This window comes from Dipodomys merriami, unplaced genomic scaffold (genome assembly GCF_024711535.1).
Source record: "Dipodomys merriami isolate MVZ:Mamm:240054 unplaced genomic scaffold, mDipMer1.0.p SCAF_12, whole genome shotgun sequence".
Classification (NCBI taxonomy): Eukaryota; Metazoa; Chordata; class Mammalia; order Rodentia; family Heteromyidae; genus Dipodomys; species Dipodomys merriami.
In genome coordinates, this window is record NW_027202493.1 from 28,212,054 (window position 1) to 28,228,004 (window position 15,951).

A 15,951-nucleotide genomic window follows, 5' to 3' on the forward strand; every position below is an offset into this window, starting at 1 on the left:
TTCTACCCACCCCCTCCCTCCCCGCCCCGGCCGCCCCCACCAGCATTCCTCGGAGGTGGGGGGAAGGGAGGGAGGGAGGGAGGGGCTGCAGGGGAGGCGGCGAGGGAAGTGGGCGCTGCAGGGAGAGCTTCCGAGGGAAAGTGCGCGGGGAGGGCGGCCGGGGCTCGGCACGCGCCCTCCCTCGGCCGCTTTCTCTCACATAAGCGCAGGCAGAGGGCGCGTCAGTCATGCCCTGCCCCGGCGCCCGCCGCCGCCGCCGCCGCGCCGCCCCGCGCCCAGCTCCCGGGCCCCGCCGCCGCCGCCGCCGCGCCGCCCCGCGCGCTCCGGAGGCTCCAGCCCCGCGCGGGAGCTCCGGGCCCCGCCGGCGCCCCGCGCCCCGCCGCCCTCCTCCCGTCCCCGGCCACGCCGCCACCGCTCCCGCTGGCCCGGCTCCTTTCACTTCGCGGAAGGGGAGGGCGGAGGGGGACTCGGGCTGCGGGGACTCGTCGGGGAGCGGGGCCGGCCGGCTTCCCGCGAGGCTCGCTACCTGACGCCCGCTCGCGCCTCCCCTCCCGGGTCTCGACGGCCACGAAGACGGAGCTTTGCCAAAGTCGGGAAGCCGTCTCCGCGCTCCCGCCGCCTCCGGCTCGCCCAGGGGGGCGAGGGGGCGCCCCCGGGAGGAGACCCCCGGGGGGGTGGGGAAGGGAACCTCCAACCTCGCCGGGTCGGCCACGCCCCCCCGCCCTGCCCCCGCCAGCCCACCGGCCGCCCCACTCATTCCCCGGGCCCGGCGTCCACCATGCACTTGCTGGGCTTCTTGTCCCTGGCGTGTTCGCTGCTCGCTGCTGCGCTGCTGCCCGGTCCGCGCCAGGCGCCCGCCGCCGCCGCCGCCTGGGAGTCGGGACTTGGCTATTCCGACGCGGAGCCCGACGCAGGCGAGGTCAAGGTAGGTGGTGGCACCCCCTGCGGATCGGGTCGGAGGGGACCCCCCCTCCCCGGCCAGGGCCACGCCGCGCGAGCGACTGTGGTGTGCGGGGGGCCTGGGCACCGGCGCGGAGCGAGGGGAGGGTTTGGATTCCCCGTGCGCCCTGGACTCAGAGACAGGGCAGAAAAGCGGTTTCTTCTTTTCTGTTAGTGGGAAGTTGTGACTAGATGGCCAGTTACACGGATGAGAAGTGACACGGGAGCGAAGCGAGTGACACTGTGTCTGGTGGTTGAGATCCCGCGATGGCTTTCAGAGTGGCCGGGGGGGGGGGTGTCAAGGGCTCTGGAGACCTCTCCATGCTGATCCAGAAAACAAATGCTCGCGTTTCTTTCTTTCTTTCTTTTTTTCTTTTCTTTTTGGCTGGTTTCTGGGGTCCCAAATAGTTTCTGGGACCACAGGGATGTTGGTTGAGTCAACAGAGCCTCTTTCCTGGGGTGTTTAGGCTGTGTGAGCACCTGGAGCTGGGCGCTGTTTGATCCAACGCTTAGGGAATCTCGTCATTGGGTTTGAGGGCTTTCTGGTTGGTCACGCATAAGCTCTAACTGGAGAATTACAGTCATTTAGCTCACCATCAACCCGGGGCTTTTATTTTTCAACGTTGTGAACTCAGCATTTGTAAACTCTGGTAAAAAGAATAGTAACAATGAAAGCAAAAAAGACCTCAGGCATACTTTTCCCAATTTGGATTGCTTTTGGTTTTCAAATTTGAGGTGTGTAATTATTTTGCATAAAAACATGGTGTTAAGATGCTTTTGAAGACTTTTGGATTTTCAAAAGGAGTTCTCTGTCCTATCTTTGTTGCTTCTCAGCAGAGACTATGTATTTACTTCCAAAGTTCCTATCTGACATAGCAATGCATAGTTGATTTCCAAACTCCTGAAGTTTTATATTAACACACTGTGAAGTCTCTGAGTTTAGATACTTGCAGTACCCCTGGCTGGAACCAGACTGCAGGGGTTTATTTAAGTCGTGGAAAAAGTGGCAAAGTGCCAAACTGTGTGTGTGTGTGTGTGTGTGTGTGTGTGTGTGTGTGTGTGTGTGTGTGTGACACTTGGCTTTCTGTTGACTTTACTGATGAACATATATTGAATGTGTAGAAGTCAATGGCCCTCCTAGTTTCATTTGGGGGATGCACTTTAAACCTTTAACTTAAATTTAGAGAAAATTTAAAATATAGGGATGTGTAGCTCAATATAGGGAGTTGAGAGGGAAGAAAAAAAGCCTTTTGAGTAAAAACAACAAATTGCAAAATTCAGTGCGTTATGAGAATTGTAACTTTTTTTTGGGGGGGGGGGAGGGTGGTCCAGTCGTGGGGCCTGAACTCTGGGCCTGGGCGCTCTCCCTCAGCTCTTCAGCGCAAGGCTAGCGCTCTATGACTTGAGCCACAGCGCCACTTCTGACTTTTTTCTTTTTGCTTATGTGGTGCTGAGGAATCAAACCCAGGGCCTCATGCACACAAGGCAAGGGCTCTACCACTGAGCCACCTTCCTAGCCCGGAGAATTGTAGCTTTTTAAAGACAAATATGTGGGTATAACTGTAGTGATGAGGATCTCCTTAGGTCCTTAAATAGCATAGCAGTATAGTGTTGGGCTCAATAATACTTGCTGTAATTTGAGTCCTTATGCTATACCCATTCACTTTTTGTTTCTGCAATCAAGCTAGTATGACCTGAGTATGACTTAGTAAGGCAACACTGCGCCATTGCCTGGTGGTAACTTAGTTGGCACTTACCAATAATCATTGTGGATATTAAGTAAGTCAATAATAATCAACCAGTAAATAAAATAATAAAATAAAATCAATAATAAAATTCAATAAAGTAATAAAATAAAATCAACAATAATAATCAATGTGGATATTAAGTCAAAAGAATTTCCTGATAAGTCTATCATGGATCCACTCCTAGGTCATTCCTGAAGGGATGTACCTCTGAAGTGTGTGTGTTTGGGGGGGGGTATCTATGAGATTGGACCAAAAAAAGTTTCACAATTGTCTTCATTACTGATGTAATCAAGTTTTATCTTTGCCATGCCAATTTTGCAAATGTTGTTTTCGAAATTTAACTGTCTACTATATGCTATATATTGAGTATGTATTGATGCTCTGTAGAAGATACTAGTCCCCCCCTTCATATCTTGAAACATTACTTACATTTCCGAGTTCCATAGACTACAAAAGAGTGTACTATTGTCAGAGTAAACTTCTCCAGTGAGTAGAACTTTAATAGTCCTCAATAAAATCACTTTGTCTCTCCCTAGTGGTCTATACCAGCACTTCATTTAAATGTAGTAATGGAAAATTGGGAGGAACCAATGGCTAATCTTTTTTAAGGGTCATATTTTTACTCCTTAAAAATTGTGAAATAGCTCATATGCTATAAAGCACGATTAGCCATCCACTGCTTCTTGTGGCCTTAGAGCTATTCAGATAAAATTGGAGCAGAAATCATAGAGTGATCCAGTAATTTGCAAAATGAATTTTGGTAGAGACCCCTCTGGAAAGTTGGAGTTGAAGAGTTTGATTTTCAGTGAAAACCTGATTGTGACCAAAAAATTAAATGAAAGAATTACTTCAAATGAAGTATAAATATCAAACTTTTTATTCTTATAAGTAGCTAGACTGAGAGTATTAATACCAAGATCCATACTTTTATATATCAGATTTCACTACATTGGATTTTCTTTATAATTAATAATTCTATGTACTATTCTACATGTTTTATTTACTGTTTCAATTTAACCACTAGCAGAATTTCTCAAAAAAACTACATGTGCCAAGTATATACGAGTTGTCTAGATGGCTTTAATTTTTTTCCCCCTACTCTGAGACCATGCAGATATTTGGCCTTGGATCTAAGGTTTCAAGATTAAACATACATTTAGTAGACATTTAAATTAGCATCCTAAGTTCTCCTATGTAATAAAAATATTCGATACAGTGATCTAAAAGCTAATGTTTTTGTTTTTATCATTTGACATAATTGTTTAATTTGCGAAGTAACCTAGTATGCATGGAGCATCTTGAAACTGTACTGATTTTCCTCTCTTCAAGATCACATCTTGGGTGAAAAACTAATGATTTATGAATAGGAATACTCTGAGACTTAATTACTCTGTTGGTTTGGAATTGGTATTGATGTGCTGATTTCTGGAATTTGAGTAAGAAAGGTCTGCATGTGGATATTTTTTTTTCTTTGAGCTGGAAACCTTGTTGTGGGAGCAGAGTTGTTGTATTGGATGTGAGTTCCACATGAGATGAATTCATCAAAACCAGAGGTCTGATTGTTCTCCCAGATAAAGTGACAAGACAAGCAGAAAAGTAGACATTGGGAAGAGTTATGTGGAATAACAGCGAATTACTACCTTAAGTTTAGAGAGATCATTAAATTGCTGTTGCTCATAGACTGAGAAAGTTTAAGAAGGCTAAATGTCATTTTGTCATGGAGGGTCATGGAGGGTGATTCATAATCTAAGCTGTTGAATCACATAGGTAATAAAGAGAGTATTGAGATCATGAATGGGATTGGTTAGAAGTCAGAAGGACTTTTATTGGGCTGGAGTCTAATTAAGAAGCAACAAAGATGTGGCTTAGTGGTAGAGTACTTGCCTACCATGTATGAAGTCCCCGGTTTCATTCCTCAGTATCACATAAACAGAAAAGGCTGGAAGTGGCGCTGTGGCTCAAGTGGTAGAGTGCTAGCCTTGAGTGAAAAGAAGCTCAGGGAAAGTGTTCAGGTCCCGAGTTCAAGCCTCAAGACTGGCAAAAAGAAGAGGAGGAAGGGGAGGAGGGAGAAGAGGAAGAGGAGGAAGAGGCAGCAGCAACAGGAACAGTGTAGATGGGAAATGATGAATAGCCCTGAGAGTGCTGTCAGTGGAACAGATGAAGGAGCTGGAGCTGTTACAAGTAGGAATCCATGGATGAAGATTAACCTGAGTTAATGGAGTGGGAGAGAGTTACCCTGGTTTACCTAGAGAAAGATGTTGGTTGTAGTTATTTGAAAGATTACGGTATTTCAGAGACAATAATGGGTGTTAATGGCTCATCATAATACTCATTCCATGGATCACTTAACTTTTGGCTAGACATAGGACATTATTTGAGAAGCAAAATTAAGCTTTACAAATTTCCATCCTATTAAAAGATGAGGACATAAACTGTATAAAATACTTTATGTATTTGAATATTTGACAGGTGTTACTACAATCCACATGAAACAATTAAAAGTGTCCAAATACATTTTATTCAGATAAAATAGGCACCACAGATGTAACTGTAATGTTTAATCATTTATTTATAGCTTTCTCTGCGTTTTATATTGGGGTTCTTATATTTCTTGGTATGACTCGCCCTGCCCCCATTCCAAACTCACCCTCTCAGTCTTGGCTATGATGTTCAAGATTAGGAAAGGAAGCTTTTAAATCCCTTCACTTTAACCTGCATCAATTTATGTTAGAGGCTCATAGTTTGACTTCCACAAATCCCCTTTCTGAGGAGAGCAAGAGTTTGCATAACCGCAGACGTACATCCTTGTCCCCCTTTCCTGAGTTATCTGATTCTCCTACTTATTTTTTTTAAGAGCATGTAATTATTTTTCTCAACTTTTGTTTTTGTCCTTGTCAACTTCTTTCCTTAATTCCTGACATTACTCTGAGTGATATTGGCTATTTATGGATTTGGACATAAAATGTTCAATTTACCTTCCAGTTTGCTTGCCACTTCTTTTTTAAAGTTATTGATTTTTTTTTTCAAGGGAGGATGTAGGTCTGGGTGTGAAGTCCTGGTTTCAAGTTTGGTAGGCAAGTGCTCTATCACTTCGGTCATCCGTCTAGCCCTTCATGCTTTGTTTATTTAACAATAATTCTAACACTTTTGTCTTGGCTAGCCTGGAGCCCCCTACCTCTTTTTCCTGTCTACCTGGGAGCTTAATCTACCATACTTGACATGTTCTTTGAGATAGGTCTTAATTAACAAAAGTTTTTGTGGTCTGAACTTAAACAATGGTGTAGCTATCTTCATCTCCCAAGTAGCTAGGATTACAGGCATAAACCACTTAGAACTTGATTTCTTGATGTGTAGCCATTTGTTCATGAGACAGCATCAAACTGCTTTATGAGGCAGACAATTACTGACTGAACTCAGAGGCAATTTTTAAAAATGACCCATGGGCCTCTGTTCTTGTCCTTTTAAGTTGATTTGAGTTGAGTTAAGGTGGTAATTTAGGGAAATCTCCTTCTGGATTTCCAGTTCAGGACACTTGAGAGAAAGGTCTTGGTTTCCCAGTTTTCAATGTGAGATTGACTGGGAAGCTTTTCTCAGCTCATTATCATTTGGGGGGGCGGGAACAGGAGCTAGGTGCTTGGGATGAGGTCTTTCTGTAGCTACAGCTCTGCTTTTGCCACTGTCAACTCCAGATGCCATGAAGGTTCAGCTCTTCTTCCATTTTTCCCTCTGCATATGGTTTCACGATAATCTGTGTCATCCTAAGTACCTGTGGGTGTCCTGCACTCTGCCAGAGCGTTGGGACTTTATTTTATTTTGGCTTTCAATGCAGCTGTATAAGATGGATACTGCATTTTAAGATGTTACATTAAAGCTGAGGTACTTGGGATTTAAATGAATTAAATAGGAACAAAAATTGTGGGTTTTTTTTGACTTTTGAAACATGTTCTAGGAAAAACGTAGGAATGGGTTTGATTCTTTGGAGTTGATGAAAGCCTGCACAATCCCTTCTTCCAGAATCTTCCATTCTCCTCTTGCACAATGGAGCAGTGTTCAAGAAAGCACAGAGAAGTATATTATTTTATAGTTAGGCCAACTTTTTACATTTATTGAGGTCCTAATTCCCCATAATGGGATGGACTGAAATGAACATGAACTTTTCTTGCAAGCACTAAAGATAAAGCGTAGTAAAGTCCCCTTGAGTAAAAGATAGCTTATAAATGTCCTAATCTACAGAACTATTGGAAGGAAAACTGGCTACTTGGTGGCCTAACAAGAACTTCCATGTCTGTGTGTTTCTTTTTCCCAGTTACACTATTCTTGGCAGAATATATGGCTCACCTTATATGGGCTTAGGTTGCGACACATCTATAAATTGTCAATTAAGTTATCATTGACTTTTGCAAATGAGAAACTACAAAGAGAGCACAGAAATTTGCTAAAGTTTATAAGTTAAAGTTTAGAGTTTATAAGGTAGTTTAAAGTAACCTTATACATTTACTCAAAATACTTTAGGTTTGCATGTGTAATTGTTTATTCTGAAAATTATTTATATACATACACACATATATTATTCAGGTTATTTGACTAAGAAAGTAGAGATTTATTGGTTTAATTTACTTTGTTGGGCATCTATAGCATATGCCCAAACATACATTAAAGTATGTTTGGCTGAGAGATCCTTATTGTTTTTTTGTACCCTGTTGGCTTTTTTTTTTTTTCAGTCGTGGGCCTTGAACTCTGGGCTTGGGTGCTGTCCCTGCACTGTTCAGGTCAAAGTGAGTGTTCTACCACTTGAGCCACAGCACCACTTCCAATTTTCTGGTGGTTAATTGGAGATAAGAGTCTCACAGCCTGGCCTGCCCTGGCAGGCTTTGAACTGTGATCCTCAGATCTCAGCCTCCTGAGTAGCTAGGATTACAGGTGTAAGCCATGGGTGCCTGGCCCTGTTGGCTTTCAACATCACCCATGATCCTTTCATGGTAATTCTAAAATCCAAAAGCTCGTTTTCATAAGTTATTTGATGGTATCACCCTAATATGAACTGACATAGTTTGTAGTCACTATTCTCTAAGTTTCAATATCTCTGAACCGAAATGCATTTTTTATGAGATGTCACCATAGATAGTGAGCTAGTAGATATTGACGTGTATGTACATTTGGTTTCCTGACAGTTTCTGGAATCTGAGACTCATACTCTTCCAAGGATTTGAGATAAGTGATTATATTCTAGAATCTTTCTTGTCCAAAGACCTTCAACTGTCATATAAGTCTATGGGACTGCCTGGCAGAGGCAGGGGAAGGAAATTGAGGATACCAAGTTAAATTGGGAAGAAGTGCTCTTCATACTCTACTCATTATTTCTGTGTGTCCTGGTCCAAATTCTCATACTCAATCCAGGAGCATTTTAATTATTTCTCATTAGTGTCAGCTGCAACGGAACGCAGGAAACGACCACAGAATGAGGGATGCAGAGGATATAGAGTGTTCTTGTTTATGGTAAGTGCCTATAATTGCTTTTGAGAGACACTGCATACCAGAAATGAGTGAAACTATGAATGTAGGCAGTTTAAGAGATTTTTTGTGAGAGTTCTGTGACCACTTGTTGGGATAGGCTTCTGAGGTTGTATGGCAGGCCTGGAAGAAGTAGGACTCATAGACGAAATGTGAAAATGTGTAGATGTTAGTTGCAGACACGGGAGACCAAGTCATATTTTGAATATTGAAGAGTAGCAGGGAAATATGAAGGTAGGAATGGCCAAGGATGTTTGGGAAATCGGGACAGAGCCCTTTAACAAGAGAGACAGGAGCTTGAAGGGAAACAGGAACATTGTGGAAAGTATGAGAAGCCAAAAAGCCAGTCTGCATTTGGGATAAAAGTAACAGGAGCCGCTAAGAGCCCTGAATGGTATGCTGTAAGTGAGGTTTTAGGAAGTTTGATCTGCGCCAAAGTGTCTAAAGACACTGGAAATTGGTCAAAATCTCCTTAGACCCATTCCAATTGCCTTTCTCATTCTGTGACCACCCATGTGTAGATTTCTGCTGATTTCTGATGATAACAGTGCTGATCACTTTTGACTTATGCAATCACCCATTCACTCTGCAATCTGAATACATTTATAAAATATATTAATAACAGACCATTTTGTTATTATGGTTTGCATTCCAAACAGAGTAAGCAGTGTAAACAGTGGTCATGCTAGCATACACACACACACACACACACACACACACACACACACACACACACACACACACACACACACACACACACACACACACACACACACTCCTCTTAATAGTATGAGCTTCCTTGCTGGGCTAAATAGTTTACACAATACATTGAAGTGGAACCGTAAAGAAAAGTTAGCTGCATACAAGACTGGATTATCCACAAAGAGCTGTAGGTCAGCTATCAACTCACAAAAGAGAAAGAGGCAATCCTAAAAATATCTTGGGAATTCCTTCTTTTAAAAACCTGCTCATGCCAGGTGCTGGTGGCTCACCCCTGTAATCCTAGCTACTCAGGAGGATCTCAGTTCAAAGCCAGCCTGGGCCAGAAAGTCCATGAAACTCTTATCTCCAATAAACCACCAGAAAACTGGAAATGGTGCTGTAGCTCAAGTGGTAGATGCTAGCCTTGAGCTGAAGAGCTGAGGGACAGCGCCCAGGCCCAGAGTTCAAGCCCCATGACTGACAAAACAAAACAAAAACAAAAACAAAAAAATCTGCTTGAAAATATCCCTGCTAATTTTAAGATTAGAAGGTAATTTGAGGGAAGAGGAGCTAAATAAATTATACTTTTATGGAATGTGCTGGTACTGGGGCTTGAACCCAGAGCCTGTTGCTATCTGTAGGCTTTTTTTTTTCTCACAACTGGCACTCTACCACACAGTGTTTCTTGGACAATGTCTCTTGGACTTTTCTCCTATCTAACCTCAGTGCTGGTTTCAAACCACAATCCTTTAGATCTCAGTCTCTTTAAGTAACCAACATTACATGTATGAAATACTGGTGCCCAATTAAAATATTTAAAGGTGGGGGAAAAAAATCACTCTAGCTCAGAAGCTACCTAATTATAAAGTGTACAAACTATCCTGTAAGAGGAACATTTAGATTTGCAACTTTGTTTAAATAGCAACAGCAAAGCACGGAAGGGTCAGAATTTTCTGCAAGTTGATCTTCTACAAGTTGATATTGTTTGAACAGGTGGGGAGTATTTGAAGTGATCAGAAAGACATGGTTTATGTGACATCTACACTTATAACAGTTCTTTAGGCATTTATTTTGTAGTTTATTTTACATTAAAACTTTATCCTCAAGTGACCATTTTCCTTTTATGTGGCATAAAAGCTTGCAGTCCTAAGTGGAGAGTCTGGGATCAAAGCTAGAGTGGGTTTGTTTGTTTGTTTGTTTGTTTATTTAGGCACAGCTTCTGCAGTTTGATTATCTTTCTATAGTAGGATCAAAAGAACTTGTCAGGGCTGAGAAGTTGGCTCAGTGGTAGAGCGCTTGCCATGCATGCATGAGGCCCTGGGTTCGATTCCTCAGCACCACATAAGCAAAAGGAAAAAAGCCAGAAGTGGCACTGGGGCTCAAGTGGTAGAGCACTAGCCTTGAGCTGAAGAGCTGAGGAACAGCGCTCATGCACAGAGTTCAGGCCCCACGACCGGAAAAAAAAAAGAACTTGTCAATGTTTGTGCTCTGATTTCAGACATAGAACTGTCAAGGAGTCACATAAATGCAACTTGTGTAACTGTTTATATAGATATTCTGCATAGTTGAGAAAAAGGCAGGCTCTAGAGCACTTCCTATAGTCACTGGCCTGCCACACCTACCAGTGCCATTGAATAAGTACCTGTGTGACCTGATACTTATTACTTAGCTTTTTTGTGCTCCTTGACATATAAAATGAAGATGCTAATTACTGACTATTTCATAAGGATATATTGTAGAAAGAGAAAGAGAGAAAGGAAGATAAGATAGAGACAGAGAAGAGAGAAGGTGAGAGAGAATATAAGTACCTTAGGACTGTCATAGCACAGTTAGATTTCTATAAACTTTTGTACAACAGATAGGCTTTATGATGAGAATAAATGGTATGAGTTATACCCTAGGCACGTGAATGTAGCTGGTTCTGAAACACCTCAAAATTATCCATCCTTTAAAGATTATAAATGATGAGAGTATTTAATAATATTGATGGTTCGTTTTGAGATGGGAAACCAGTGTTTAACCTTCAGTGGGCAGAGGGTAGGTTTTATTGTAGTTCTGCTTGGAGCACTTTCCCACTTCTCCTGGGTATTTGGGTTTATGTTCATGCCTCATCCTGTCCATCGAATAATAACCTCAGAAGTCTAGGATGATGTACAGCTTCCCACTGAGGTCACTTGAGTAAACACACTTGAGTACACCCAGGACCTTCTGATACCACATCATTTCACATGAGCTCATCCTAAATACACTGGAAACTTTAAACACATTGAAACTTACAATGTTTATCCAGGAAACAGGCTAATGTTGCCACTTCAGTCTGTAACCATCTCAGATCTTCATTAAAAGAAGATATGCAGTCTGAATCTGATGTGAAATCTTTGCAGAGTATCTACAACATGGAAAATGTGCCTTGTCTGAAGAAAGAAGAAGGAAAAATGCAATGGTACAGTGTAATAGGCAACACTTATGGTCGTGTGAATTTGTTAGAAGCCCGCTGCTTCCTCCTTGGTTGCTGAGTGTGTGCCTTTCTGTGCTGTTATTGCCATGAATCATGGTGCAGACTTTTTCCTTCTTCTTTTTTTTTTTTTGTCGGTTGTGGGGCTTGAACTCTGGGCCTGAGCACTGTCCCTCAGCTCTTCTGCTCAAGGCGAGCACTCTACCACTTGAGCTACAACACCACTTCCGGTTTTCTGGTGGTTTATTGGAGATAAGAGTTTCACCGACTTTCCTGCCTGGGCTGGCTTTGAACTGAGATACTCAGATCTCAGCCTCCTAAGTAGCTAGGATTACAGGCATGAGCCACTGGTGCCTGGCTGACTTTTTCCTTCTTTATGGGTAAGTCTGGTCTGCTTGGATATTCTAATTTGCTCCAAACAATGCAGTGGGCTTTGTTTAGTAGTTCTATTTGTGATTTTACCAGTCAGGTACTGCTATGAACTGCCTGGTCTTTGTGTGCTGAATGGAACACTGAGGCAGGTGAAATGAGAGAATTCATAAAACGGGACAGATGTATACCGTTAGTAGCTCTTGAAGAGTCCACAGAGTAACTGTTATTAAGAATCCTCTTGAAAGTATTCACTTCATAAGAACTAGTGGGAGTTCATTTTGCTTAGCATCATCCTATAGTCATATGCACATAGCTAGTGAGCTATTCTGCTCATTTGGGAAGATTATCTATCCTAGATATATACCCCCTTTGAAAATAAGGGAACCCTCGGGACCTATGTTTTTTGGGGGTCTGGCATATCTCACTTAAAAAGCAAAATGAACTCCAAGACCTGGACACAGAGGTTTTTCTGTGTTGTTTTTGTTGTTTTTAGTACTATATGATTTCTTGTTTCTTTTGTGGGTTTTGTTCCCTCTATGGATTTATCCCCTATTGTCACAGTATTTGATTTTGGTACCCTAGTATTGTATATATGTTTATCTGAATTAGGAAGGGAAGGGGAACAACAGAATGGTGAAAGAAAGGACAAGGGGAAACCATCGCAACAGAGATATACACCAGACAATATGTTAGAAATGATCCATACAACTTGGGGGGGGGTTGGGGGAAAGGAAAGTAGGAGAAAAATGAGGGAGGGTAACAAGTTTGACCAGAAATGTACTTATTATCTTACTTATGTAACTATAAAAATAATTTTAAAAAACCTAGTGGGAATATTTAGGATTTTTCTGGCACATTCTTTTTTTTTTCTCTCCCTATATGGACATTTGAACTCAAGACCTCACTCTTACTAGGCAGGCATTCTATTAGTTGAGCCATGCCCTCAGGTCATTTTTTCCTTGTTTTGTTTTTGGTTGTTGTTGTTTTTTTTTTTGGACAGGGTTTTGCATTTTTACCTGGGACATATTTTTCTATTTATACTCTCACAGAGCTATTATGATGGGCATGAAGCATTATGTCCAGCTTATTTGTGGAGATGAGAGTCTCACTAACTTTTCTTTTCTTTTTCTTCAATTTGCCATCCTTCCACTTTCCATTTCTCTAGTAACTGGGTTGACAGGTGTGGATAAACAGGCCTGGCAAGATTTCATCTTTGTACACAAATATTAACAGGCCAGATGTAATAGATACTCGTGTAATATATGAATGAACACACACTTAGTACTATCTTTATACATACCTATCTCCATGAAAATATTGGGGTCAGCTTCATTAAGTGCCATTGTCATCTATTTCAGGATCAGAACTGTATGTAATTATATTAGTGTACATTTCTACCTGTCCATGCTATTTTATTTTCCAAGTTAAAAATTTATGTACTTATGGAAAATAGTTTTCTTCACAGAAATTTTCCATTCTCATACTAATTTCCTTTTCTGATAAAAGCGCTATCCTTTTAGAGGTTTTTTAAAGTATTTGGTTAGAAATGTGATTAAAGTAGCATGACTTATTTAATATTCTTTCCTGTGTAGAGAACTTCATGAACTTGATAAAACTTTTGGTTCTAACTTACTAAAATGCTAAAAGGGATGAAAAATTAAAACAATAGCATGTGTGAATGTGTGCCATTCAAAAACAAGAAGCACTTTCTCCTTGGAACTTGCTGGAAATGTAGGAAGCTGACTGTTTATCTTCCTCCTCAAGCAAGTTTAATGTCTTTGCTGGAATGGCAAACCCATTTAGCTTACTTAAAAAGATGTCGTAGTAGCAAGCCTCTAAACTTTTGCCAAGAAAATAGTTCCCATTTTCTTTGCTTTCTTTATCCATAAATCAGGTCAGACCCCTCCCAGTTGCTTTCTCCACTTAGATAGAGGGAATAAATTTGACACATCCAATCAGTCTGACATCTTAAAGAAAATGTCATTTAGCTGGAGTGACTACACAGCTGCCTTGCATCCTGTGCCTGAGTTTCTATCATCTTTGGAAGGCAAAGCTCTTTCCTCTCAGTAAGAGTTCTTTGGAAGTAGCCAGTTCATATCAAATACCAGATGTTGGCCTGTTTAAAACCGCTATGGTTTACTTTACTACAGTATCATCGCCTGCATGGAATATTTTCAATTCTTTCCCTTTGTTTGTGTCTGTTGTGTGGATTTAGTTACTTGATCCTTTGTTAAAGTCTTTTTCCAACTTTATGTTTTGAAAAATAGGACATAGATTCATGTTTGCTTATGGGTCATGACATTAATGACATCCATGAAAAACAAACTAATCCTTTTGCCTCCAAGCCAGATTTTAGTTTCAGAGATGATAGTGATTCATTGTTCTCTTTGAGTTCTTCCAACTTTCTTTTCATGTTGGTATTTGTCCATGCCAAATTAGAATTTTAGGCCAAAATTGTTCATGAATCATGACTATCACAGTTAAAATTTGGGTAATTTGAAACTTTAGATATACAGATTAGAGCAAATAATGATGTCATAGCATAGGTTTGGATGCAAGATTTTTCCCCCCTTCACTATTGGTAGAGGGTAGGCCTGCTCTGTTTGTGTCAGTTCCTATTTTGCTGTAGAAAAAACAACCACGTATCTTCCTGCTATTTCCATGTGAGCACAGCATCCTTATTACATTACTGTATATAACACACAGTAACCCATGGCATAATGAACTTATGCACTAAAGTGATAGGCCCTTTCAGATCTGGGGACTTGTAGAAGGTTTGTAGTTTGATTGGAGTTTGCCTCTGAAGGAGGTATTGGGATCATGGTCCTCTCTCTTCTCAGTCTTTTTTCTGACCTCCGGGAGGCGATTACCTTTGATTCACCATGTAATCCCGCTTCATTACAGGCTCAAAATAGAAGAGCTTGTCGTCCAGGGACTGAACCTCTGAATCCATGATGGCAAATTAGTCTTTCTTTTTTTTTTTTCTAAGTCAAGATTACCTCAGGGATTTTGTGGCAGTCATGGAAAGTTCAATCACACAAAGACAAGCTTAGAGAACCCTCAGTCTCAGGCTAACAGACAACATCTGTAATTCAGTTTGATGCCTTGTTGGCTATTATTAAAGGCACCATTTATGTTGATTGTATTATATATCCTTGTAAAATACCTGCAATGTCGTAGTGAGAAGGAAGGTGTATATATTCCTGTCAAGTTAATATCCCTAACCGTCAGAGCATTGGAATATCTTCTTTCTTAGGTTGAGTATACTGATATAAACCTAATATAAAATATAAATATAATTTGTTTTTTAACTCTAGAATTGAAATGATCACCTGATGCTAGTGACCCACATCTGTAATCCTAGCTAGTCAGAATTCTGAGATCTGAAGAGCTTGGTTCAGGATCAACTCTGTCATAAAAGCTCATGAGACTCTATCTCCAAAATAAGCTAAATCAGGGCGGAAGGTGTGTCACAAATAGTAGGATGCCCAAGCAAGCTAAGGGGGTGAAAGGTCTTGAGTTCAGATCCTCATGACCCTAATGTTTTCCTTATATAAAATGAACTGAAGAATGGAAGTGATATATAAATTATTCATGTGTCCAAATTAAATCTGCGATATTGAGACAGACTATGCATTTTGCCATGTGCCCTATGCAATGCATGTTAGAACTAAATTTAGTACATAGGATGCATGTGAGTTTTAACAGATAGCTCTGTAAAATGCTCATAGTCAGTTGCTATGAACTTTATTGAATTCCATGTGGTGATATTTATATTTAAAGTTTTTCATTTTTTAATAAAATATCACCAAAACATCTTAAACATGGAATTTAACATGTTTCTCATTCTAAGTTAATGAATGGCATATGTATCTCTTAAGCTACATAATTTCATTGGCAAGGTACTGAAATGCTGTTTTCTGTTCATATTTATGTTCAGTTTTTTTCTAAGACAGTTTCTAACTTTCTAAGTGTAAGAAATCATCATTTCATTTAATCAAATCCACAAGGATTGCTTTTTTTAAGCTGACTGCCAATAATACTACCTGTCTCTATGTATAATAGGAAAAATGAATAGTAATTCCAGGATTATTATGGATCTTGCAGGTTAAAGGCATTCCTAACTTAAAGTGCATTGTTTCACCCTTGAGGAAAGTTTCTCATTTGGTGATGAACTTCTAATAATATTTATAGATATGATAGCATTCTTTTTAATACCAAAAT

General features: G+C 40.9%; 1 protein-coding gene across 1 annotated transcript in view; it reads left to right on the top strand.

Annotated features, from left to right (window-relative positions):
• The first annotated feature begins 377 nt into the window (after positions 1 to 377).
• Vegfc (vascular endothelial growth factor C) overlaps positions 378 to 15,951 on the top strand; it is a 97,599-nt gene continuing 82,025 nt past the window's right edge. Inside the window, exon 1 of the mRNA XM_070016448.1 lies at positions 378 to 925. Coding sequence (XP_069872549.1) covers positions 779 to 925 — 147 coding nt within the window. The 5' untranslated portion in view covers positions 378 to 778. The remainder of the gene's footprint in view (positions 926 to 15,951) is intronic.